The 27230-nt window shown below is 31.5% G+C and overlaps 2 protein-coding genes across 2 annotated transcripts; both read right to left on the reverse strand.

The window, feature by feature from the left end:
* Positions 1-997: 997 nt before the first annotated feature.
* Positions 998-21165, reverse strand: LOC134277622 (neuroglian-like). Its single transcript, XM_062759953.1, has 14 exons — positions 21028-21165; positions 17612-17911; positions 15258-15527; positions 6729-6992; positions 5910-6179; positions 5165-5449; positions 4428-4721; positions 3032-3157; positions 2869-2887; positions 2412-2440; positions 2234-2252; positions 1635-1708; positions 1517-1538; positions 998-1411 (listed from the first exon to the last, which is right to left on the reverse strand). Exons 1-14 carry the CDS (start codon positions 21083-21085, stop codon positions 1231-1233), a joined length of 2211 nt encoding a protein of 736 aa, XP_062615937.1. The 5' UTR covers positions 21086-21165; the 3' UTR covers positions 998-1230.
* A 1100-nt stretch (positions 21166-22265) lies between these two features.
* Positions 22266-24756, reverse strand: LOC134277597 (actin, cytoplasmic-like). Its single transcript, XM_062759919.1, has 2 exons — positions 24634-24756; positions 22266-23252 (listed from the first exon to the last, which is right to left on the reverse strand). Exons 1-2 carry the CDS (start codon positions 24754-24756, stop codon positions 22266-22268), a joined length of 1110 nt encoding a protein of 369 aa, XP_062615903.1.
* Between the last annotated feature and the right edge of the window lie 2474 nt (positions 24757-27230).

The raw sequence follows: 27230 nt of genomic DNA on the forward strand, positions 1-27230 counted from the left end.
AAAGATTTTGATTTACTGTATCAAAAATAAAAGATGACGATGAAGAGGCTGAGGTCATCTCGTTTGTAATACAGTTTATTGTTTAGTTGGCTCTTATCGTTGATAGGCAGTATATATTCAACATATGGTTTGAGAAAGTCTATACAAACTGCATCCATTGTTTTGTTGTTTGACAAAACTGATATGAATTCAGGAGGAGTTAACCTGAGCTAGTCAATATCTGTCTGGCTACCCTTATATTTGTAATTAGGATTGACAAATAAATGCATTTTATTCCATGTTTACCCCTTTATTCTGTGGATATAGCTCATGTTATATCCTTTTCGTATCCCACAGTTAAGTGTAGTTATGACGTCAAAACGGTTTCTGCGTTGCGTGATGATGTAAAATAAAGTGGAGTCCTATATAAAAACAATGTAAAACATCGGTTGTGAAGTATTAAACATTGGATAAAAAGAATCTCTCATGAAATGTAGTTGGATATGATATTTATCCAACTCGTTGCGTGTTTTTATCCCCTCGCCAAGGCTCGGGGATAAAAATCAATCAAATCGTTGGAAAAAAATCATATCCAAATACAAATCATGAGAGATCCTATATATCGACGTTTTTTAAGCTGGGGACACAGGGGTTCCTCCTCTTGACAATCCCATCCAATAGCCGTATCAACAAAGTGCAATTATCCTTTACAATTATAAACTAAAGCTTAGAGAACCTTGGATGCAGTAATGCTCAATTAGAACTAATTGCGAAAGAATTTAAAGACTGTGCGAACTTTAGAACCATGTTTTTTTGTAATGGACAACATGAAGCAAGGATTTGCATACAGCCTAGATTGAAACGACATTTGTTACTTTGGTTATGTGCATCAAGCGGACAATATGTTTCTATAAAATCATAACACTTGAAGTATATATCAGGTGTGTTTTTTTCTTGAAATAGGTTTTGTTCAATTAAATTTGTTGTTTTTCAACAGTTTTGAGTCTCAAACGTCGTCATTGTTCGTTTATGTTTTAAATGATTAATATATAGTTTTCGTCTGACATGAATAAAGAAAGAGTTATTTCCCTTTGATCACCATATTTGAGGTCCATCTAGCGAATTTTCCTCTTTTGTAACCAATTTTAAACTTGTATTGCAGATATATACGAGCAAAATCTTTTAAATACTAAAATAACGAATTAAAGGAAGCTTTGGTAAACAAAAAAATCGTAAATAGAAGAAATTGTGTTATCTTTGCCAATTGCCCATGGCCTTAGTAAATGCAGTAGTCTTATTTCTAGGCCTAGATAGGTTTACTCCATAATCATAATAAAGTACAACTGAAACACATTTACCTTCATTTTTATGGCCTGTAAATTCTTCATATTTGTTTTCCTCTTTATTTGGTTGTAAACTTTCATAAGTTACACTTGAAATTAAGAAAATTGCTGGTTTAACTCAGGGTACCGGACCTTTTTAAAAAAATTTAAGTTAATGATTTAGAATTTAATATCGCCTAAGAAAGATAACATACCTTGGTTTTTCATTTTTATCACCTAAAATTAAACATAAATTTTATTTTTAGGAAGGCAGTGATTTATTTTCAGTAGTTGCTATTTCAATATATTCTTTGAAATATATGACTTTCTTACCATCTTCCAATTGAATAGCTTCGTAACTGCTTTGTTGAATCTGGTCGGCATGCTTTAGTTCTTCATAATTGACGCTGTTGATAGGATTACATGTACGCACAATTTATGATATCTTTAAATATTTTTAAATATATTAGGACAACATTTTAATGTGAAGAATAATAGATAATATTTGCATAACACAGAAAAATCATGTAACCCAGCAAAAATATTTAAAATTAACAACACTCTTAAGTTATATTTCTAACAAAATTTTATAAATATCTTTGATATAAGGAATGAATAAAAAAGGCTACCGAAATTATACTGATATAACCTGGGTTGGGGCAGTTTACGCTATATGAACGGCGAAAGGTAGCTATTAAATGTATTCCTAATAATGCAATTTTCAAACATTGAAAGTAGAAAACAATTTCTTCAAAAATGCTTTCAAATTGTAAGTATTTTGAATGTAACGTAAAGGGGATTGATACAGTGTACGTTTTAAATGTGTCATTGTGACGTGTACAACCCAGTTTAAACGATATAAACTAATTTTTTTCTTATCAAATCAAATGATGTGTTACAACGAAAATTAGATTACACAAATTTATGCTTACCCTTCATTTGTTTGTAGACCTGAAATTCAAACTAACAATGGTGGGAAAAACACCATAGAAAAGGATGATAAATTATCCATCATGTTAGGTAAGCATTAAATTTTAGTATGAATAATTAGATATGATAATTTAATTAGACAATCACTTTATTTTAGAGTTAAAATTTAAATACGTGTACCTGTTATTTTTTCTTCTACCGTCTTCTTCCTGTAGAAAAAGAAATCCTGTTTACATAAGAAACTGATAATCACGATGTCAGGTTAATGCTTGAGGTTAAAAAAATTCGACGGAAATTCATATATCTATCTTAGTTTTTGAATATATTGAAGATCTCTCAATGTCGAAATTTTAATTTTCGGCTGATTTGCATTGTTTTTGAACTAAAAACAACCATGCTTTCTCTCATCAAGTCTCAAAACTCATACATTATCTCTAAACATAAGTGTATTTACAAATATTCTAATTCAATTTATTGTTAACCGAGAAAATAATTTTTATTACATAATAGTTTTACGTTGATATCGAAACCTTGCTCTGACATAAAAAAATGAATGACTTCTACCTTTTTCCAAATGTGACATGAAAAGTTGCATAGAAACGGGAGGTTTTATTTAAATTAAAATTTCTGATCATACCTTGATTTGGAATATCGATCTAAAAATAAGAAACAGATTTTAAATTTGGAAATTTAATTTTAATCATAGTGAAAAATTAATTTTTAAACAAATTACTTTACGAATTAGGAATGAATGAATGAATGAATGAATAACGATGAAAATGATAACAATACAGACGTACCTGTGCATTTCATTTGGAATTTCCTGTTGAGGAATATGAAGAGAATAACTGCTACAAAGAAAATACTACCAACTGTTCCACCAGTTATAGCGCCAATTAGGAATTTAAGGTCAGGTGCATTCACAGCTGGAATAGGTAACACAGCTACAGTTATTTATGAATTCCAAGATATCAAACTTGAGTATATACTTTCCAAGATAAAGAATTTTGAAAATATGCATCAATCGTTACAGCTTTATTAAAGTTACAAATTAATTACTTAGTTTTCATATTGTAAGAATTTTGGAACTTGTACCCAGAATTTCAACTTTTACATCAAAATAGTGTCAAACTCTGCATCAATTATTAATAAATTAAATTATGCAACTCAATTTTAAAACAACGTTTACTTTAGCTAATGATTTACGTTCTTGATAGAAACATTTTTCATGGATTTCCGCGTCTTTATTGCTAAAATATATCAATCAACACATATTTTTTTCTAATTTAAAAAAATTGGTCTTTTTAAAATATAATGCATTCATTGATTATTTTTATTTTGATTTTTTAGTTATGCAGACTGCAGCAAAATATAATTATATTTATTTTCATGTATCAATACTGATGTCCAGACAGTAAAGATCTCGAATATATGCTTTAACAGTTTGCTTTCTCGCTCATTCTGTTTACTCAATTTTCATAATTTTACTCAATTTGAGTTTATCTAATTGTGGGAACACAAATCCATGGGATATATAAAAAGCAGTGATGTTAACTGTGCTCTTTAGTCGACAGTCTTCCCTCTTATTTGGTTCATTATATATGGAAATAACGAACAATATTAAAGCTCAAACAATACAAAAAAATAGCAGAGAAAACAGATCTCTACATCAGAGATGGGATCAGGTTCCATTCAGGAGTGAGCATCCTCCTTGCCATGATTAAGCAAACGAAAAAAAATCCATTGACAATTAAGTTTGTAAAAAATGGTTTTACAATTGGTATGAAAATTTCAGTAAGCATTCGACCTTGATGTAAAGGTCATTGTGTCGACCATAGAAATCATCAAAGACTCATTGAAACATTGTATCGGTCAATAATACAGTTGAACAAAGCAAATTGTTTTCTGGTGTTGCTCAAATACCGGCGATTTTTCCCATGTAAAAATTGTATCTAATCTTTTGCTCAGAAAAAATCAGATTAAAGTTCTATATACACAAATATTTGCTTGAAGAGTAAATGAGAAATCATAATTTGGCAAACTTCTTTCAAGCGTGTTCAGTGATGACAGACTAGCAGCTATGTTTGAAAAATATGTTACATAAAGCATTTGAATTTGTAATTTCTTTTAGACTAAATAAAACCAAATTTACAAGTACATGTAATCAACTCAATTTGAAATCAATGAACAAATTACCACTGGTTCTGCAACTGATGTCACCAGCTGACGATGTTTCTCCGTGTTTGTTCAGTGCAGCCACATAAAAACTATACACAACAGATGGCTGTAGTCCGTTTATAGTTGTTCTATGTTTGACTTTCTCCCCTTTGTCGGACATAGAAACAGACCGGCTGGCTTCATGCCGATCGTCCCTCATAGCAACGGCAGTGAATGTTTGAGGAGCTCCACCATTTAATGAGGACTCCCATGTTACCTCGGCTGATTCCGTCTTACAGGTGACAGATTTTACCTCTGGTGGGTTTGGTTTCCCTATGAGTTCAAATGTAAGAATATTTTTTTTACAAAATTTAAGGATAAATTAAACCGGTACTTCATATGATTTCATGATGGAGATTTATTTTCTTTTCAGTGTCAAAACAAATATGAGCAAAATAAGATTATCTAATTTTTCTACTCATATTTATATTAAAATATCAAGAGGTAACAAAATAGATGTGTACATATTCTAATTAGAGATGTCTATAGCATGTTTGATAAAATTGCATGCAGATGATTTAGAAAAAGAATCATTCAGAATCCCAAGCATTCTCATTTGATAAAAATAAGTCCTCATAAGATTTTTTTTGCATCTATACATTAGTGAAAAGTTTCTTGAGTAAAAATATGATTACATGTATATGTATATTTTCACCATCCATCAACTGTCATAATTAAAAATATATGTAAAAGTATAAAATAAATGGAATACTCGCCTACAGGAATAACATCGACATACATGAGCGATCTTCCATAGGCATTTTCAAACTCTAGAAGGTATATCCCAAAATCGCTTTCTTGGATATGTGTTTGATTGTATATAACAGTAAAGTTATTCACAGCATTTTTTATTAACCTACTGGTCATTTTATTGTTGATAGTTTTGTTTTCATAGAATAGTTTGTAGGTTGGCCTTGGGTATGCAGTGACAGTAGATGAGAACCGAATTCTTTCTGATTTCAGGATTCTAAGCGTGATATTCATTTTTACTTCGGGTTTACCTGAATACAAATTTAGAAATTCTTAGGAATGACAGTTTATATAGGCACTATATCTACTATTAAAGCTATGTTTAAGTAATTTCAAAACATTCTTTAGAATCAGTTTTTCAATCTATTTATAATTTAAAGATTATAAAATTGTTCAAAATAAATTTCAAACAAACAGTTTTTTTCCCATTATATACGAGTGTTATAATTGATGATGTGCAACTTTCATATCCTGATCACTTCTTCGAAAAATGAAGCATTTCCATTAATCATGACATATACAGTATTTTTTTTTCAGAATATCATTGTTGGTTTAACTGTGTATTGTTTGCCAACAATATCAAATGAATATTTTGATATAAAATTAATTTCAATGGAGTGACTTGTAATGTCTAATTCATTAGCGTAACATTTCCGCTATAATGTTGAATTGAAAAAATCTATTTGAAGGCGCACATGTTATACAACTCACATAAAACATTTACATCCATAGCCCGACTGCTTGTTCCTGTCCCTCCAATGCTGTATTTATTTTTTGCAATACAAATGTAAGTACCAGTGCTATTTCTATTTATTTTCCGTAACTGTAGAATATGTCCAATTTGTCTAAATCCAGGGTCACCTGACCTTATCCAGTACACGGTGGTTTGGTTGGGATTTCCAGCAGTGAAGGAGCATTGAACGGTGAGGTTCCTCCCCTCTAGAATGTCCTGGTTGATAATATGAGATACAGTGGGAGGATCTAAAACATGAAGAATTTACAATGTATATGACAGTATGCAACTATACGCAATAAATATGTTTCAAGCTCTAGCAGTCATCAAGGAGTGCTTGGTATGTGATGGATTATACGCTGCTCCATTGCCTGAAATACTTCACAAAATTAAAAGAATATGTATAGGTCTGGCCAGTAAAGTTACTGTAACATTGGTCCAACATATATGTAGTGAAGGTTGGGTAAATCATTTTTGAATATTTTTCTTATAGTGCTTAAATTATATAAAACTTCAACTTAATCGTGATTTGTATGTGAATTTTTCCTTATATATCAATAAAAATTACTTTTGCTGCAAGATTTTTTTTTTGTAATCATTATGAAGTTTACTTCAATTTATCACTGAAGGTTACGCTAAACCAGTTTAATTTGTCAATACCATCATGCAAGTGGTATCTACTGATTTAATTAATATCAGTGTTTTTTGTCATTGCACTGTATTTAGTACTTACTTTTTGAAAGTCAAGCGCAAAAAGAACATTATCATGCAATATTTGTATATGATTAACAACTTACACAGAACATTGATTTTCACAGACTGACTGCTTGTTCCTGTAGATCCTATATTGAAGGCGTTTTCTGCTGTACAAATGTAAGTACCAGCTCTGTTTCTCTGGATCCATGGTAAATGTAAAAAGCTTCCATTCTGTTTAAATCCAGAGCCATCAGTCCAGTAAACGGTGGTTTGAGAAGGATTTCCAGCAACGAAAGAACATTGAACGGTAAGGTTCCTTCCTTCTATGGTATCCCGGTTAATAAAAGGCACCACTTTTGGAGGATCTACAAGCATGCAAAATGAAATTAAGTAATCATACTTTTTGTTCATCCTCCTTACGTGATTGTTTTAAACAATCTGAAACTCGACATACTTTAAATTCCGGCCTGGCCCTTTCGCCTGATATGGCCTCTAAGTTAGCCAAGAGTCTAGTTTTGCCTCTAATTTCTAACTTTAAAAAACACCAATAAAAGAAACAATAAAATCGTTTAAATCTGAAAGCAATATGAGCTGTAACTTTGATACTGAAAATATTTGTGGGAAAATCATAACTATTTCTTTGACAGCAAAAAAGAATGTTTGTAAAAATTTGTTGTTCATATTTGTATTGGAAGAACTATTTAAAAACTTTGAAGCACAATTTTATTATTGTCGTCCTGTACAATATTGATTTCTCATATTATACTGCATATTCCAATGCACAGAAATCTTTCTTCGGAAAACATTTGACACTTAATTTTTAATCTAATTGACCATAAAGATTGAATTTCATACAGGTTCATCATTAAAGGGGCATGGACACAGTTTCAGCTAATATTCCAAAATCTATTTTTCCATGTTTACAAATATTTTACTAGGGTCTTTCTAATGATCAACAAAAATTTGAACGTCAGTTGTCCAGATACAAGACAGATTTAGAGCTCTTAACCTTTGTTATGTAAACAAGGTCTGTGAAATGTTTTTGTTTACACAGGTTAAAATACTAATACAGTATAATTTGTCCAAACCGGCTACCGCCGGTTCCATAAAATTTGGCCGGTTTAGACAGAATCCGGATTGCAGGAAAAATGCAGGAAAATATTAATTTTGAAAACTTTCGTTGTTTATTTACAAGTACATCATATACATAATATAATCTGTAATTAAATGATGAAATCAATCAATATCTTGGAGTCTAGAAATTATAAAATAGTCTCACATGACTTACTGTATTTTCTTGTTTGTTCACGAGGTTTGAAAGTCTGGTGAAATGTTACCTAAATCAAAATCTACTGACAGGAGTTTTACAGGCCTACTATATATCAAGCGGACCGGGTTTCGCTTGTCAAAGAGCACATTTAATGTATAACCAGTAATGCACAATTATTTACGATATGATAATTATTGGATTGAACTTTTAATTTTTATGTAAAAAATTTTGTCTTCCCCACACTGTTATGGCGCCATTTTGAAATGCGTTCGATTTTCGATCCCGATTTATATTTTGATTTGTAAATCGGGTACATATTATATTTTTGTATTTATATTATAATGTGGTAAAATGAGTTAAAACAGGGTAATTTTTCTTTTAAATTGTAATTTAATATTATAATATTTTTTCAAGCGGGCTGTATCACCGCCGCATTTCAATGAGTTCGTCTTATGGCACTATGCTAATGTAAACACAGATTAGCACATCCACCACGAAAGGTGTTAATTGCTTAGAAGTAACTCAGGTGTGGCCGGATGAGGGGAAATAATTACCGTTAATTATGAGCAGTTGGGACCAGTGTGGCCGTTCGGAATACAGAATAGACAAATAATTTTGAATTTGTTTGTATGACAGGCGATTTTAATGCTAGGGTGTCTGACAAAAAAGATTATTTTGAAGACAATGAATTGTCTGAATACGAAATTACCTTAGATGAAGATTGTGATAATTTAAGCGATGTTAACAAGTTGGGTACATATAATGTAAATATTGACAGAAAAAATAGTGATAGAAAGACAAATGCTTATGGATATCAGCTACTGAATTTTTGTAAGGCAAATAGTTTATATATTATGAAGGTAGAGTACCAAAAGATGAAGAAAGGGGGAAATTTACAACTACAAGATCAAGTGTTGTTGACTATTTCATATGCAATGCTGATTTTTTTAAATTTGTAAGACATTTTGATGTATTAGATTTTAATTGTTTGTACTCGGATATTCATATGCCCTTGACATGTCATCTAAATTGTATTACACGTGGTTTGGTTTGAACATATTTTATTGTATAAATACTATACAAATGGTTTGAACACAAGTTCTAACAACTTACTAGGTTCTCACCATACAACTGTCAATATATATACATAGGGAAAATAAGTGAAAAGGAATATTGATGTACAAACATGTTTGATAAATTGAAACATACATTTGTTACATATGATAAATATATAACTATATAGAGTGTAAGTGTTAGGCAGTAATAATTAATTAAATCTACCAGAATCTCTTATAAATTTATGAACTGACTGAAAAATATATTTATTGATTTCTACATTTTGTGACTAATCTCCCCACAGAAGTAAATGACAATCAATAATGTTCAATTTGATATTTGGTTTCGTAAGACACAGTAAATCTCTGAATAGCTTTTCTCTAGCATATTGGTACTTATTGCAGACAAAGAAAAAATGATATGGGTCTTCTGGTGTACCACATGAACAGTTAGGACTCTCGATAATGTTTCTTCTATAAAGATCATAATTTAAAATGCAATTGTGTCGTAGTTTAGTATGTATGATATTAAGTCGTCTATTACCATGGAAGAAATAAGAAGGGGGGTCTGCTGGTTTTTTATGTATGTTATTTTTAAAGCTGCTAAAAGATATGCTGTTTCTAGTGGTGATACTCAGACTATTCCATTGGTTTATTGTATCAGGAACAAAAGATTTCTTGAATATTTCAAGTCTACATCTAGGAATAGAGTAGTCCTCTCTATTGCGTGTATCGTACTTTGATTCATTACGTCTTGTTGCGGGGAAAATACTTTTTAAATAATCGGGTACTAAGTTGTGATGTACTTTGTGCATAGTATTTAGTTTTGCTACTTTTCGCCTATCTGCAAGAGGTTCCCATCCTGTTTCTAAATATAATGCATCTCTTGAAGCGATAATTGGTAACCCTGTAATAATTCTTGCAGCATAAAGCTGCACCATTTCTAATCGTTCAACATCTTGTAAAGAACACCCGTCCCAAACTATAGAACAATATTCAAGTAGCGGTCTAATAAATGTTATGTACATTTTAGATAAAGTTTTTCTACCGATATTGTATTTCCGCTTTTTTAAAAGACCTAATCTTTGGGAAGCCTGTTTAACTATATTGTCTATATGATCAGACCAGTTAAGATTTTGGCTCAAAAGTAAACCCAAATGCTTATGAGAGGTTATGTATTCTAGATTACATCGTTGAAATTGTAATTTTGGGAGATAATAATTGGATTTTAATGTAAAGAATAATGCTTTCGTTTTAGATGGGTTAAATTTCATAAGGCATTTGGAAGACCACTTGTCCAGAATATCTAAATCATGATTTAAAGTATATTCAATAGTTGCAACATTATAAGAGGAACTTTGCAATGAGTTGTCATCTGCAAACAATCTACACAATGAAATCATGTTTTCTGATACATCATTCACATAAACCAAAAAAAGTAAAGGACCAAGAACAAATCCTTGTGGTACACCAGCGTTAATGTTTCTGTTAGACGAAAAAATATCTTTGTACATAACTTTCTGTCTTCTATTACATAGGTAACTCTCTATCCAGGTAAGAACATTTCCACATAATCCATAAGTTTTTAATTTAAAAAGTAAACCCTTATGCCAAACTTTGTCGAAAGCTTTAGACAGATCATAAAATACCATGCAACAAAATTTTCCTTCGTCGATATTCTTAATTATAGTGTGATAAGTTTCAAGTAGTTGGTAAACGGTTGAGTGACCTGGCAAAAAACCTGCTTGAAATTTGTAGAATAAATTATTCTGATGAAAGTAATTGTACACATGTTTAAAAACAATTACACGTGGTGATAATGAATTAGAAAATGTGTCACAAAGAAATTTACCAGAAAGAACTAAATCGTGGGATCCCACTAAATCGAATGAATTCTGTAATAACATAAGTGCACTAGAACTGCTGAATATTGAGCAAACTGTAGACAACAAAATATTAGACCCTGATAATATTCGTAAAAGCGATGTAGATCTTCTGTTTAATAGCACGGCTGATCTATTACTATCCTCGGCAAAAACTACATTTGGTACATTTTTACCACGCACTTTTGATACAGAACTAAACAATGGTTTAATGATGATTGTTACAAGACAAGGAAATTTTGTAGAAAAACTAAACGCAGATACAAATTATATGGATCTAATATTTTCAAACAACAATTACAAGACGCCGAAAGAAAATATAAATCTACTCTAAATAAAGCATACAAAGATTATAGAGCTAAATTACAACGTAATATTAAAAAACTAAGAAGTTCAAACCCAAAAGAATATTGGAATATTGTAAATGGTAAAGGACCTAAAGAGCACCACAACATAAATATTGTAGATTTTTATAATTATTTTAAGAATGTTAATGAAAATGAACACGAATCAGAAGGTTCAGGTGACGAACTAGATAATCATATTGTGGAATCGCTTGCTGATAGTTCCTTTATTAATGACCCAATTACCCCAGATGAAATTCTGAATGTGGTGAAGACAATTAAAAACAATAAATCTCCAGGACCTGATACTGTTATAAATGAGTACATTAAGTCATCTATTAACGTTATGGTGTCACTGTATGTAAAACTGTTTAATCTAGTATTTGATACAGGTATTGTCCCAGAGGCATGGTTAGCTGGAAATATAAAACCAATCTATAAGAAAAAGGGTAGTTATAGCGATCCACAAAACTATCGTCCTATAACGTTGTTAAGTTGTCTTGGAAAAGTTTTTACATCTGTATTGTGTAGAAGAATGACCACATATGCAGATAATATTGACCTTATTAAGGAAAACCAGAGCGGCTTTAGGGCAAATTATTCTACCATTGATAACATGTTTGTACTTCATTCATTGATAGAACTGACATTATTTAAGAAAAAGAAATTATATTGTGCCTTTATTGATTTTAAAGCTGCATTTGATAAAGTATGGCGAGTAGGATTGTGGAAAAAGCTTGTTAAATACCATATAACGGGAAAATGCTTTAAAGTTATTTTTAATATGTATAATGATTGTAAGTCTAGAATATCCCATAACAATGATTTTTCTGAATATTTTCCTTGTCGAAATGGAGTTCGCCAATTTGTCTCCTTTTCTCTTTGCTTTGTATCTAAATGACTTAGAAGAATTCTTAATAGAAAAAAATGTTATTGGATTAAAAAATTTGTCTGAAGAAATTGAACAAAAGTTAGATGTATACTTATGAATTATGATCATGCTCTATGCAGATGATACTGTATTGATGTCTGAAACTAAGGAAGATCTTCAATATCAACTCAATTGCTTTCAAAAATATTGTGAAAAATGGAAATTACATGTGAATGTTGATAAAACAAAAATTTTAATTTTTGGTAAGGGTAGGCAATCTTCTAATGTAGTATTTACTTACAATAATAATGAGATTGAAATTGTAAAAGAATTTAAATATTTAGGAGTGTTTTTTTCAAGAACTGGATCATTTTATAGTACAAGAAAATATACTGTGCAAAGAGCAACCAGAGTTATGTACGCCATAATAAAAAAAGCACGAGAATTGAATTTGTCCATTGATTGTCAAATTGATATGTTTGATAAAATGGTTATACCTATCCTTCTTTATGGTTGCGAGATATGGGGTTTTGAAAACGTAAACATTATTGAGAAACTTCAATTAAGATTTTGTAAACTTATACTTCATCTTAAGACATCTACTCCAAACTATATGGTTTATGGCGAGCTTGGTAGATATTCACTGAGTGTTACTATTAAAATGAGAATGATAAAATTTTGGGTAAAATTGTTGAAATGTAAAGAAAGAAAATTATGTCACATTTTATATAATTTTTTATACAGTTCATCAATGTACAACAACATTAATTGTAGTTCTAAATGGAATGAATATATACAAAATATTTTACAAGAATGTGGTTTGAATTATATCTGGAAGTCTCAAAATGTAGAAAATGAAAAATGGTTGTTAAATATAATTAAGCAAACACTTATTGATCAATTCGTACAAAATTGGAATTCAAATTGTGATGCATCGAGTAAAGGCAAAATTTATAAATTGTTCACTAACAGTAATTTTACATCTAGGCAGTATTTAAATATCGATGTGTCAACTAATACTATAATTACATTAGCAAGATTTAGAACCAGTAACATAAATTACCCATAGAAATAGGCAGATGGAGTAATATACCCTCAAACCAAAGACTATGTACTTTATGTAATAATGATATAATTCCATTATATTATGTCATGTCCAGCTCTAAATGATAGCAGAAAACTGTTAATCCCGTCAACATATACAACTCGACCAAGTGCTTTCAAGTTTTCAAACTTATTTTCATGTAAAAAAGTATCCGTTATCAATAACCTTTGTAAATTCATTACTATAGTTAATAAGAGAGTTACCCCTCCAGGTTAATGTATACTATACAAATACTAAAGTTTTGAGTCCGAACATTATTTAATCTAAAACAATAAAATTCAACTAGTTATACTATGTAAATCTATTGAGTGTATTATTGAGAGAGTTGGTTGCTTGATGTATGACACTGTCGTTTTTCATCGTTTATTTTATTTTTCTCACGCATGCTGTATTGTATTGTATTGTACATAATTTATGTTTGTATTTTCTCTATACTGTTGTGCAGTTTAAGAGAATAAACTATTGAATTGAATATTGAATTGAATTGAACAGTATCCGGATTACACAGAATTTTTTCTAATGAATTTGTGAAAGAAGTGCATGGGACTAAAATTTATAGACGGAATGGACAAAAATCCGGATTACTCAGAGTCCGGATTAGACAAATTTTACTGTATATGTTCGTTCAAAGTAGTTAATTACAAATAAAAGATATTTTAAATATGATTCGACAGTTACTATTTATTTGCTAAAGAACTATATGCGGTATATTGCATATATTTGCCCCCCAAATCAAACTTTGATGGAGATATATTTAATTAAGTTCTTAAACAGGGGAGTATATGCTGACTTCAAAGCACTGAATATTTTCACAAGTAATGACGCCATATGTACGTAATGACGTCACAAACATGACGTAAATTTCAGTTTTTTATGAATTTTACAGAAAATTTTACATATTTCGTCGATATTTTGAGTAAAAGTCACCGAGCGCATGTGTGTTCAGGATCAATATTTTGATATAATGTGTAGAATGATAATATCAATAAAATATGTCAATATTGTTCCTGAACAAACTTGCGCTCTATAAATTTTAAAGCTAAAATTGTTGAAATTTTGTCCATTTTGTCCTCTTTCTGAAAAAGGATATAAAATCGGACTAGTTTGTGACGTCATAAAAACAAAAATCGTGAATACACTGCTTTGACACTATAATATATTCTGTTAATTTATATTTCTCATACAATTTATTGAATTCAGCACATTTCAGAAAGTTTTCAAAATTTGACTTTTGTGGGGGCAAATATATGCAATATACCGCATATAGTTCTTTCATTTTGTTATAAATACGTATGATATTTTCTATATGTAGACAAAAACTAGGCATGAGCCTTGTTTAAATTATGAAGAACTTAATGCTCTGTATCTTGTTTGTAAATCAACATATTATGCTCAAATTTTTACTAATCAATAGATGATGCCTTAGGTAGAAATTGTAAACACTTAAATGGTTTATAAACACTCATTTGAAATTGTGTACAAAGAAAATTTTAACAGAAAAATTCTCAAAAATGCAGCCCATTTACATTGTAGCTTGAAAAGAAATCAATATTGGTTGGGGCCAAAATTGAAACTAAAATTTTAAGAGATGACAAAATTGAGTCCTGTCCAAATATTGGGTTGGAGCTTAATTAGAGGCCAAATTAGAGGCTATGCCACCTTAGAGGCCAAGCCAGGCCAAGGGGTCAGACCATGGATCATGTTAATGATATATTTTTGTGTTGTTTCTCTAGAAAACTCCAGACAAAACTCTCAAAATCTAGAGGAAGCACACATTTTTTTTCAAAAGCGAGCATTTCAGATGTGTGTACATTACACATGTGTGTAAATTACAGACTCTGTATCAGACGAGACGATCTGTAAAATAAGGGATACCTGTAAAACGCTAATCAAAAATTTTCAAAAGCGTTAGTATGCTAATATTAAGAGTAAGGTGACAAGGAACCCCCAAAAGGTCCCTGATGGCAATGCTAAGTTTTAAAGCAAAAAAATGTTAGGGGATATTGAAAAGTATTTTCCATGAATATTGATGGCTAATTGATACCAATAATATTTCCAATTGATTCCTGATACATATTTTTTATTATATATTTCAAACTCACATTGCACATCGACAATCAATGACTGACTGTTCCGTCCTTTGTTTCCTGTCGAAAACTGATTTTCTGCTGTGCAAATGTAAGTACCAGAACTATTGCGATGTACATTGGTCAGTCTCAGTGTATCTCCTTGTTGCCTGAAATTGTTGTCGCCCTGCTTGGTCCAATGCAGTGTGGTTTCAGGAGGCGTTCCAGCATCGTAAAGGCATTTCTGCGTGAAATTTGTTCCCTCCACAATATACTTAGGACTCATTTGATGTACAACTGGAGAGGCTGTTTAAAAAGTTTCAAAAATCTAAATTGAAAAAAGAGGTTCTGAGCCTTTCTTGAAACTGACAAAAATAATTGCGTGTTTTATGCTCTCTTCACATATTTATATTGTTTAAAGGTGTTTAAGATCGACCACTTTTCGTTATCTTTAGTTATCTTCACCTCTTAGAGTATATGCAAGAACTGTCTGTTCGAAATTTAAAATAATCTAAAATGCAGTATGCTCCTTTAATAACTAAATGTAGTATTATACATCTACTTTAATGCTTTTACTTTGCGATTGGAATTGAAAAAAAACCCGCATAATCTTGGATTTCTGACAAAATAAATTGAGGATCCCTATTCCAAAAATGTAAAATCATCATCCCTTAGTGAAAGGTTTAAACCCCCAGGTGGGGATAAATTGGTCACAGTTTGAAGGTATCTTACATCTTCAAATTTGCCTCATTAACAGCTAGCAGACAAACTGTTTGTATGATGATAATACGCTCATAATTCGAATGTACATTTTGTACCTCTCTTTTCCTTTCTACATGATCATGTAAGTCATTAAAATTGTCCATTGCTGGCAAGAAAACAATAAAAAAAAATGGGCTTAGACAAAATAGATCCCAATTTGAAAAATGTAAATTTGCAAACAGAAGAAATTTTCAATTTGCCAACCAAAAACACTGTATCCTAGACATAAGCAAATGAACTTGGTAGAAATTCATTATTACACTAAATTGTAATTTTTCCAAAAAAAAATTCTCGTAAGACACATAGCACATTTTGTTCAAATATTGTAACCCCTTACCAAACTTTTAACATGATAAAATAAATTAAAATTAACTAGACTTGTATTTCGCCATCAGCTTCTTCACTATGAAAATCAAGTATAGATTGCAAAAAGCTTTCTTACAACTGCTACTAAGGCCAGCATTTTTTTATTTTTAGGTTTACGAACATCAGAATGAAAAAGTCCCGTAGGAGGAGGAAATAAAAAAAATAAAATTATTTCTTTTGGATAAGTTATTGACTTTTGTACATTAATTTTTCTTCTTTTTTTATGCTCTCCTAACAGGCTCCATGCCACTGGACACATAAGGATTACAAAGGGGGAAATAGAACCTTTGTTTATTGCATCATCTACCAGTTGGGGCCAGTGATATATATATATTGTTATGTTGGACAAAATACAGATATTTTAAAAAAAAATCAATTTTTCAAAACTCTTTCAATATATCATCATTTTTGTTTTTAATATGTTTTGGTAAATGTGTAGAAATTGTTCTAAAATATACTTGAGACCTAAAATAATAATTCCTTTCATAAAACAGACAGGGAGTATTGGGGAGTATGGTGAAATTTTTTTAATTAAGTGTAAAATAATTTTTCTGGCTGCCACAAACGATACTACGTACCTGTATATATTTGTATATAATACTTGTTTTTAACAGTTGAAGTATTTTATTTCTTTAGGCTATTTTTTATTTCTTCCTTAAATGGACTTAACTTCTCCCATAGTTTTATTCATTACATCTGATACTTCTGAAGAATGATGCTTATAAGACTGTAAGCTATAACAGAAACTTAAACAATGTCTCTGACAATAGCTATTATGAGCAGTTTTAAACCTGTGGGAGGAAAATAATTTACAGACAGATACTTTTGAATACGGATACATAATTATCTCACCAGCATGTCATTGTGCAATAAAGTCGTCAGCATTTTATTTGTCCTCTGAACTTGTGAAACGTTTTGAATGGCACTCCTATCGATAAATATTAACATTAAACAAAGCTTTAGTGCTGCTATGGACTTTGCAAATCTGCCTTCATCATCTAAAACCGGAAGTACGAGTTTGTAAATTTGAAATCTCGATCCCGACTCAAATTTGACATCGGAAAGAAAAAATTCTGTTTTTCTCAATTTTATTTTTTTCCTGAAAATTCAAAAACTTGAGCGGCGGGTTTGTAAACCTAAAAATAAAAAAATGCTGGCCTAAATTAAAATTGTATTTTATCGACTGTATAATGCTTATTGTACGTACATGTACATTTTGTATTAGAATAGTCTCAGTTGGTGATAAGAGTTTTACTACTTACTGGCTAATGTCAATGTTCTGTTTTTCAGCAACATTGAAAGTAGGTAATATGAGTAAACCCCTTCATTATCTTTTGTTATATTTCCAATGCAAACAGAAACAAAGGAGTCGTTTGTAGTACAGGTAAATGGTTCACTTAAAGCTGAATTGAATATAAACCCTATTTCTTTTGACCCATTGAACTGGATACATAGTACACGATTTTCTCTTCTGAGTTCTCTATCTGTGTCAATTTTTTCAGCCTGTGAGAATGATATGCAGGCATCGGAACCCTCTTCAATATAAATCGTAGAAAAAGACCCTGAAAATGATAAAAAAGAAGTAATCAAACTTAAAATTGTAAGTAATGTATAAACTGGTACCGATTCTTTTAATATAACTATTTCTTTGTACTTTAAAAATTTTGAGTTATGTAAAAGCAATAAAGATAGAAAAGAATTAAACTACAAAGAAAAAGGAGGCTTCTTACAGGAATGTTGATGTTATGGGTTTTTTTCAACCATCAATTCGAAAAGTCTATTGTCGTTTATAAGTCCTATTTTACAGATTAAATATGGAGATAACAAACAGCATTCAAGCTCAAAAGTCTATTCAAATAATACAAATCAGGAGCCGAGCAAAGATGGATCTTAAAATTTAAGAGATGGGATCAGGTGCCATGGAGGAGTTAATATCACCTGCCGACTGGGCACACCCACCGTGTGATCCTTGTCATGCGTTGGAAATAAGGGACCAATTTGTCGCTAATTCAGTGTGTGTAAATAATGGCCAAGCAATGAGAATGTAAAATGCAAGTCAGCATTTGATTCAATGATATATCGTATTTGCTGACAAGGTCATTGTATAAACCACAGAACATACAAATTGATAAACTTCAAACGAGACTGTTGATAATCTTGTTTAATCAAATTTTCTGTCAATAATTTACACAATATATTCTAAAAATTGGATGTATTTTAACTAACTAATTTTATATCAATTGTAAGACCTTTGATTTGATACTAAATTTGATTACGAAATGTTCGATTAACTAGGAACTGATTAATACACAGGGCTCACAGGGGGTATGACCAAACATCAGAGAATGCTTTTCCTTGTTGGTCCATGATCCAACCAAGTGTACGAGGATTTCGGGGGATTCCGTTTTTAATGCCCTTTTAACGGAGGTGTATAGTTTGCAGATTTCTTCGATCTATCATTGTTTGCAATATTTACTTCTTTCACTTTAAGTCTTTGAAATTTCAAATTTCAGAATATTTCTCAGTTAAGTGAATATCTGCTTTATTTAATTTTGTGTGTGTGTTTTTTTAAATCAGATATTGTTTTTATGTTGAGTTTTTATTTGTTGTAGTGAAAGTGTTTTTGATAAGAATACGGAACTATTTCAAAGTAGAACAATTGTTAGATTTTTACGTCGTCAAATAACTTCGGACAATTTTTATTGTGCCTTTAATTATTTATTGCGCGTCTACCTATTCAGATATTTTGTAATAGAGGAAATGTATAGAATGTATTAAGAAGGTAAATGTTTTTGAGGCTAGGTGTTTCTACACATTTATGTATAACTTTCTTTCATACATTGTTTGTTTGACTGTTATTATTTATATGTAGTTTAAAATGATTATATAACTTTAGGATAAAAAGAATAATATTTAAAAAATCATTTGTTTTGAAAAATGCCTCTAATTATCATTCATAATTAAAAGTCATTGATTATATTCATGAATACTGCAAATTAATCAACAAAAGATCCTGACATCTAGTCTAGCAGTGAAATTTGCTAAGCGGTCGCATCTTTGTCATTGTAATAATCCCTGTTTTAAAATCCTTCAATGCTCAGAAAACTGCATATTATCTGTTTAAATTTGTTTTTATTTCAAGACAAACTTACTTTCCCCTTTGATAATAGAAAGGATGTAAGAACACGAGTTGAAAAGAAAATAATGCCTTTTGATGCCATTTGAAAATAAATTTCCTATGTCGCACTAATAAAAAGTTATACGTACAAATACAATTTATAATTAAGTCAGTTGCTGATTGACTTTTTTCATACTGATTGTTAGGCCATCATTTACATACTGAGTTGTCCACGGCTTTTTTACGTTATTTCCCGATCATTACAGGGAGCACACAGGGGGTGTGACCAGTAGGCAGGGTATACTCACTCCTCAATGGCATCTGATCCCACCTCTGATTTTGTCCCTTCTAAGTTTACAGATAATCTTCCCAACAAATCTAAGGAACGTTAAGAAGTCTAAAGTGTATTTTGTCTCAAGATTTGTACATGTACAAATTAATATCACAACTACATGCGTTTTGCCATTGACAAAGTGTACATGTACAAAATGATACAGGTAATACTACTAAAGTCAAATAATTCTGCGTACATAATAGAGCTACTCTTGTAATTTGACGGCTCATATCGGCCATCGTACATTAAGTCGTACAGACTAAATACAGTTAGTCTGACGTACGACTTATCAGCAGATCCAAGAATTTCAAAACCCGGGGGGCAGAAGGTAGGGGGTTCTGGGGGTTGCATTGGAGCCCACCGTGGGTCCAGGGCAAAGGCAATGAAACCTAAGACAATTATAACAGATAACGGGTGTTTTCCCCTGATTATTGGATAATACAAACAAAATTTAAAAAAAAAATCAAACTGGGGCACATCCGGCGCGCCAGCCCTGGATCCGCCTTCACAGCTAACTTTTTTTTTTTATAATTTTATGTTTAATTTTGCTGAACGACAATTTCCTTAAAAAGTTGAATTAATTTTGCTTGCAAGAAATCCGAATTATATTCCTTAGTTTGAATTTGTGTTTGGTTCCTAGAAATAATAATAAATATAGGTATTTTTCCTTTAATTAACATATTTATTTAAATAGAAGTTCAATGACCAATCCAGGAAATTTTCCGAGGGGAAATATATAAAAATACCCGCCCAAATATGTACAAATGTACAGTGTATATGTATCACAAATTCCTAATCCAAAGACAAAAACATTAATAATAAAATATATATAAAAAACATATGGAGAAACAATTATGAAGATCTATTTTGTGAGTGTTTATGTGTGCCGTATGTTTAAGGTTAAAGGTGAATCTTAATATTTCACCATCTTATGTAGACATAAAAGTTACTCTGAAAGTCGTCTTTTGTATGACTTTATATCATGCTATAACGACTTACTATGTCGTTTGTTCAACTAACTATCATGTATTTCCGAAAACTATTTCGTAATTTTGACTGTTTATCTCGTACGTACGACTGCATATCTTGTTTGTACGACTTTATTTTACATATACATACCACATAGAAAAAATATTTTCAGTTGGCAACAATGCTTTTCTATAGGATTGCTTTTCATGAAGGATGATATGTTTAAGAAACAATTTGCAAGGATAAAGTCTACTTACATTTATTCCAAAGTGATAATACCACAAAAATAAGTAAAATCAATTGTTTGCAGTCCATGTCAGCACCTCAAATACCCCTTCGCTATGGATATGCAGTAAAGTATACAGTTTATGAAATTAATGCAATGCATGGTTGCTATGTCAGTATATCAAGTACTTCCTCGTGTTGTTGCATTATATGTTATTCACCATACCGCTGGATAAAAAACTTCAAGATATGCCTGTACCTTATCTTCCTTCTAAAAATGACATGTCAGTATTCAAATAAAATTGAGGACAATAATAATAAGGAATTACCCTGATATGACTAAAAATATTAATGATTTATCTTTGTTTCTCATTTGAGATGTATAAGTGGGCGAAGATATGTGCATGTATTGTTTATTAAAGGGTGACAGTCAAAGTACCCTCTAACATAATTGTCCTGGTGAAATCGCCCAATATTTAAGACATATCCCTCTAGTTCTGGTCTAAAGCGCCCAATAAAATAATTCAATAGAAAACTATTATGAAATCGACCTCAAATATAGGTCAAAAATCAATTTATTAACAATTATCGTTATTAGTCTCTCTCTTCTTGAAGCCCTTATTATAATTTTAGTCAGAGCGCAGTTTAGAACACAATATTTTATATAGTTTGTCGCTCAAACTCTTTCCCTATTAAGAAATATTCTTTATAAATATTTGGGTGCTTTTTCCAAAAGATTCGGACGGCTCTATGGGAAAAGGGGTCTTAATGACAAAATTTTCCAAATTGACTTTTCAAATATTTCAAATCTACAACAAATTTAGGACACGCAGTCGTAATTTGAGCATTTACGTAATTTGCTATATTTTTTAAAGTTATACGTGTTTGAACACAACATGTTGCAATGAAACAATAACGTCATTGACTTATTCAATAAAGTCATCTTTTTATTTTAAATTACTTCATTATTCGAAAAATGTATGCAGTTATAGGATCTCCCATGATTTATAGTTAAAATGTAGTTAGGATTTTTATCCAACTCCTATACGGTGTTTTTTTTTTTATCCCCGAGCCTTGCATGATTGTTACTGTAGTATTTTATATTTTTTGTTAAATAAAATATATAACGAAAGACTTTTACACCTCGAAATTAATACACTTTAACAGGTATTTTAAATAATTCATTATTTCTTCATATTTAAGTGAAAATAGAGACGCATAAAAATGAGAAAAAAGGCAAAGAATGGCCGGTACGTAGCAAATCAGATGCTTAGAACTTCTTATTTACAACGCTTGGCCCGTTTTCATCATACTCTACTTTGTTGATACACAAGGTATTGAAAGAGGAGATGGAAGAAAGAATGGATCCACCAATCCATACGGAGAACTTCCTCTCCGGGGAAGAGAGAATTTTGATTTCTGTATTGCTGGGAGCAAGAGCGGAAATTTCCTTCTGCATGCGGTCAGCCAATCCAGGGAACATGGTAGATCCCCCAGAGAGAACGATGTTCGCGAACAGATCACGTCTGATGTCAGCTTCACACTTCATGATGGAATTTTGCACCATTTTGTGGATACCATCTTCCTCTTTTACCAAGGCCGAAGGCTGAAATAAAGCCTCAGGACAGCGGAATCTTTCATCGCCTAACGTGACGGCTTGTCCATCAGGAAGTTCATAGGTTTTCTCTGATTTATTTGTCATTTCTTGTTCAAAGTCAAGCGCAACATAGCAAAGACTTTCTTTTATATTACGCATGGTTTCAAACTCGATGGACGATGTAAAAGAATACCCACGTTTCGTAGACAGTTTAGAAAGATAGCGTGTTAACTCTTTGCCCGCCATATTCAAACGTAGTATTGCATTGGGAAATACACGGCCTTCGTTGATGGGCACGGCATGGGATACACATTTTCCTGAGTCCAATACTACACCACTAGTTCTACCATAGTGATGCAGTGACAACACAGCCTGATTGCCTATATGTATAGCGGGAGAGTGGAAGGTCTCAAACATAATTTGAGCCATTTTCTCGCGATGGACTTTCACATTTATCGGAGCCTCAGATAACAAAACTGGATGCTCTTTGGGTGTAACTCTCAGCTCATTTAGAAAAGTGTGATTCCAAATCAGTTCCATGTCGTCCCAGTTTGTAATTATGCCATTCTCAATGGGACTCTTTACAGAGAGTATATTTCTTTTCCGCTGCGCTTCTTGTCCAACAAAACTGTCCTTTTTACTTTTTGCAAAAAATCTTGCCTGAAATCAAACGATACACTGAGTATAAGTCAAATTTGCTTAGTTAACATATGCAAAAAAATCAATGAATGTTTCTTATCGTTTGGAGAATTAATTTAAGCAATCAGACAATTTTGATGTGGCAAACTTCCAAACATAATTCAAATCAATTTCTTCGCTTATTTGATTTTTAAAAAATCAGCAAGTTTAGATATTCAATATAAACAAAAGGGAAACAACTCACTCATATCAAAAAATATAATAAAAGGAAAAAATAAAGCTACATAAAACATGTACAGGTCTCAAAAATATTAATGTAAATTTAGTTAGCTTTGCATTACCCAAAATGATTTAACTTAAAATACAATGCTCTCATAAGATATGGTTAACGGTTGCATGACAGGCAAGCATAACAATTTTTACGAACAGAATTGTGACACGAAAGGAAAACAATTTTTAAAGAAAGAAAATCATTACCTATACACACTTTAATGTATATTTTAAAAAAGAGACAATAGAACTTTTCATTACACAAGAAATCTTTCACTTATGTTTATCAAAAGAAGTGTACGTATTTTTACTATTCTCTTAGAAGAAAAATTAAGAGAAAATTCGATAAAAAATACGAGTTCTTCTTAGTATGGTGATAACTTGAACATGAGTATTGAAATGTCACCTCTGTATCCATTCAGGCTTCGTCAGATTAAATCGTCTGGGTTGTATGGGTACCCGTAATATTCAACCTCGAGAAGATGTTCAATGGATTCAAGAAGACTGACGTTTTAAATGCTTTCAAACTTCTTTGCTATTAACTGTGATTGCTTATAATGCTAAATTTTGCACTAGTTTGACTGAATGTTGCTTTAAAAACATAAGGACTAAGCGTGAGGATTGTGTAAAAAAAAGTATTGTGTTAATTATATCTATTTTTAGCATAGAATTTTTTAACAGAAAAATTTTATCAAATACATGTAATATATGCTAATTTCATTTTTATAAGTGTGGTTTTTTTTGTTTCAGGTTAAAGTGTTAGTTCTTTGCAGGATTGAATTGAAGTTCTAAAAAGATAAACCAAACATGAATTTTTGGCATTTGAATCAAATTAATTACGAAAAATTGTAGGACACAAATATGTAATTAATTTACACCAGAAAAGTATATCGTTAGTTCAATGAAAACCGTCTATAACGTATCACTAAAGCTATTATATAATAAATAATACGTACAGAATATTCATGATACATACAACAGGATATTTTCTATCGAATTTAAGTTAATTTTAGCAGTGCGTTGATATCCTGATCTGTTCTTAATGTTCACCTTATCTTTAGGTCACAAATATCCGTAGTTTTCAACAATATCATGTACATGTATTAATACAATAAAAAAAATGTACATTTACCCTGTGCCTTGGTTTTCCCACAAGGCATGGAAAAATGTTCCTTGGGGCATCATCTCCAGAAAATCCAGCTTTGATCGTATCCGATCCGTTATCAATAACAACAGTTGTACCAGGGTCAGCCATGTTTAGAAAGTGGTGTTTGCTCTGCAGTGAATACTTGTGATGAAGGAATCACGGAATTTAAGTTATAAACAAACATCCCGGAGAAGTAATAATATTTATTTTAGCGATGTCATTAACATCATACCAAAAATATACCAAACAAGGTAAATTTAACAGGAAACGCAAAATAGTGAACAATCAGAACAATCAGCTGCAAATTTTGTCCTATACTCGGCACTCAGGGCCATTGAGCAGGGAGGGATCTTTTCGTGCCAGCACCTACTGCGACACGGGACCTGGGTTTATACGGTCTCATCCGAAGAACTGGTCTCCACATCCAGCGGTGGGATTCGAACCCGCGACGTAAGGACTGACTGCTTACTTCGCGACTCTAGAGCAGTCGCTCTAACTAATGTGCCACGCAGGCGACTATTTAAATGATAAAATGCTTTCTTTGGTTGTTAGTACGGGAATAAATGTCGCAGCCGTTGCAGAAAAAAATAAATAACTCGCGTAAACAGGTTATGTAATTTTTTCTGCAATAGCTGCGGCGTTAATTCCCGTACTAACAAATAAAAAAAGCATTTAATTATTTATATTTATATCTGTATTAAAAATCATTCAAAATAAAATTAAATTTGTTTAAATATTGTATTTAAGATGAATATGTCATTGTATGTTCAACTGATGGAACAGCCATTGTTCAAAAAGTCAACGCATATGGCTTGCTTATGGTTGTTCATGCACTGATTAATGGCAACTTTTTAGCACCAATTAAGCTAACATATTCTGATTTTTTTTTCATCTGTAAACCTCTACTGAGTGTGATTTGTCCATATTTGTAATTTTATTGAAAATATTTACTAATATTTTTCACGTCAATTTTATTTTCCAAGTCTAAGAAGAAAAAAATCAAAGAATTATCCACTTTTCTAAACCTGTGAGATGATATTAATTCTCCTCCAGAGAAAAAAAAATGTTTGTATTATCTGCCTTAAATTTGGAGCCGATGACGTTCCTATGAAGGTGAAAAATCTCATGCAGGACGTAAAAAACATAATCAATCAATCCTAATCTACTAGTATTTAAATAATATCAATTGGGAGCAGATCAAATGCGGAAAACAAAAACAAAAGAGGGGCGGATTTTGGTACCTTGGAGGTGTAAATTTCTCCTGTCAACCTGTCACATCCGCCGTGTGCTGTCATGATCGAGTAAGAGGAGAAATCTGTCTGTTGAAATTTAAGCGTGAACATAATGGCGTAAAATTTCTGTTCACTGCTGTAAATATTTTTATGAGAACTAAATGAAGAGGCTTGGTAGAACATTTACTCAAACCCGTAGCGTATCTTTTTTTTAAGAATATTTACGGACTTTTGGAATTAGTTTAAATACATGTATTGTAATCAAAAATCATTTTGTTCTTGGTAATATTAGTAAAATTAGAAAAATCCAATAAGAATTTTGAAATCTTATACCTGTTTGAGCATCAAGAAAAGTAAGAGTTGCTGGACCTTTAATGCAATTTACATGCAAGTATCCATACGGACTTAGTATTTTTGAATCAGATGGACTCATTCAAGCAAAAAATTAATTTACTATTGAGACATTATAATTATGCTCGTTGAAACTGAAAAATAAACAACAGCATTCTGGACATTGTGAATATGAAGGTATATCAAATATATTTATTTGGATGACATATAGTCAAAGGCTTTAAACACTGGCATAACTAATGATTTTTTTGGGGGGAAGACATTGATAAAAAATCACTCTCACATTCCTAATCATATAATTTCTTGCAGTTTCGCTATGATGAAATGCACTGCGTGTGTTAGTGTTTTCTTCTTTTGTTTTTCGTTGTTGTTCAATTAGGATTGTGACAGAAGAAAATACAATTGAATTTAAGGGGTAGAAAAATTCATTCTTAAGGATGCAGTGCTGAAAAAAGGATTGACTGTATGTTTTTTGTTCGAGAATTTTACTCATATATAGACTTCATCCTAAACTTGTAAAGGACTTCAAATTTAGACTTTTAATCGGTTCTAAGGGTCTTTGAGCAGCAAGGATGCCTAATCGTCTCAACACCCACCGTGACACAGGGCCTCTCAGTTTTTATGGTCCAATCTAAATGACTGCAACTTCTACTTCAAAGTGCCGAGTGCTTGGCCAAAGAACAGTTGCTACCTTTTTAATCCGTTAGGTCGGCTTAACCCTTATTTTTATTCTAACCCTTACCCTAACCTTAGCCCTAACTCTAACCCTAATAGCTTAACCCTACACTTGCCCTTGGTATAACCATAACCCTTGCACCTTAACCCTAACTCTTATTCTAACCCTAACCCTAAGCTAACCCTTACCCTTATGATAACCCTAACCTTAACCCAAGCCCCAACCCTAATGATAACCCTAACTCTCGCAGCTTAACCCTAACTATTCTTCCAACCCTCATAAGTATTGTCAAACAAATTGATGAAACAAACATATCAACATAT

This window comes from Saccostrea cucullata, unplaced genomic scaffold (assembly GCF_032062105.1).
Source record: "Saccostrea cucullata isolate Sc308-1 unplaced genomic scaffold, CSIRO_AGI_Scuc_v1 ctg92, whole genome shotgun sequence".
Classification (NCBI taxonomy): domain Eukaryota; kingdom Metazoa; phylum Mollusca; class Bivalvia; order Ostreida; family Ostreidae; genus Saccostrea; species Saccostrea cuccullata.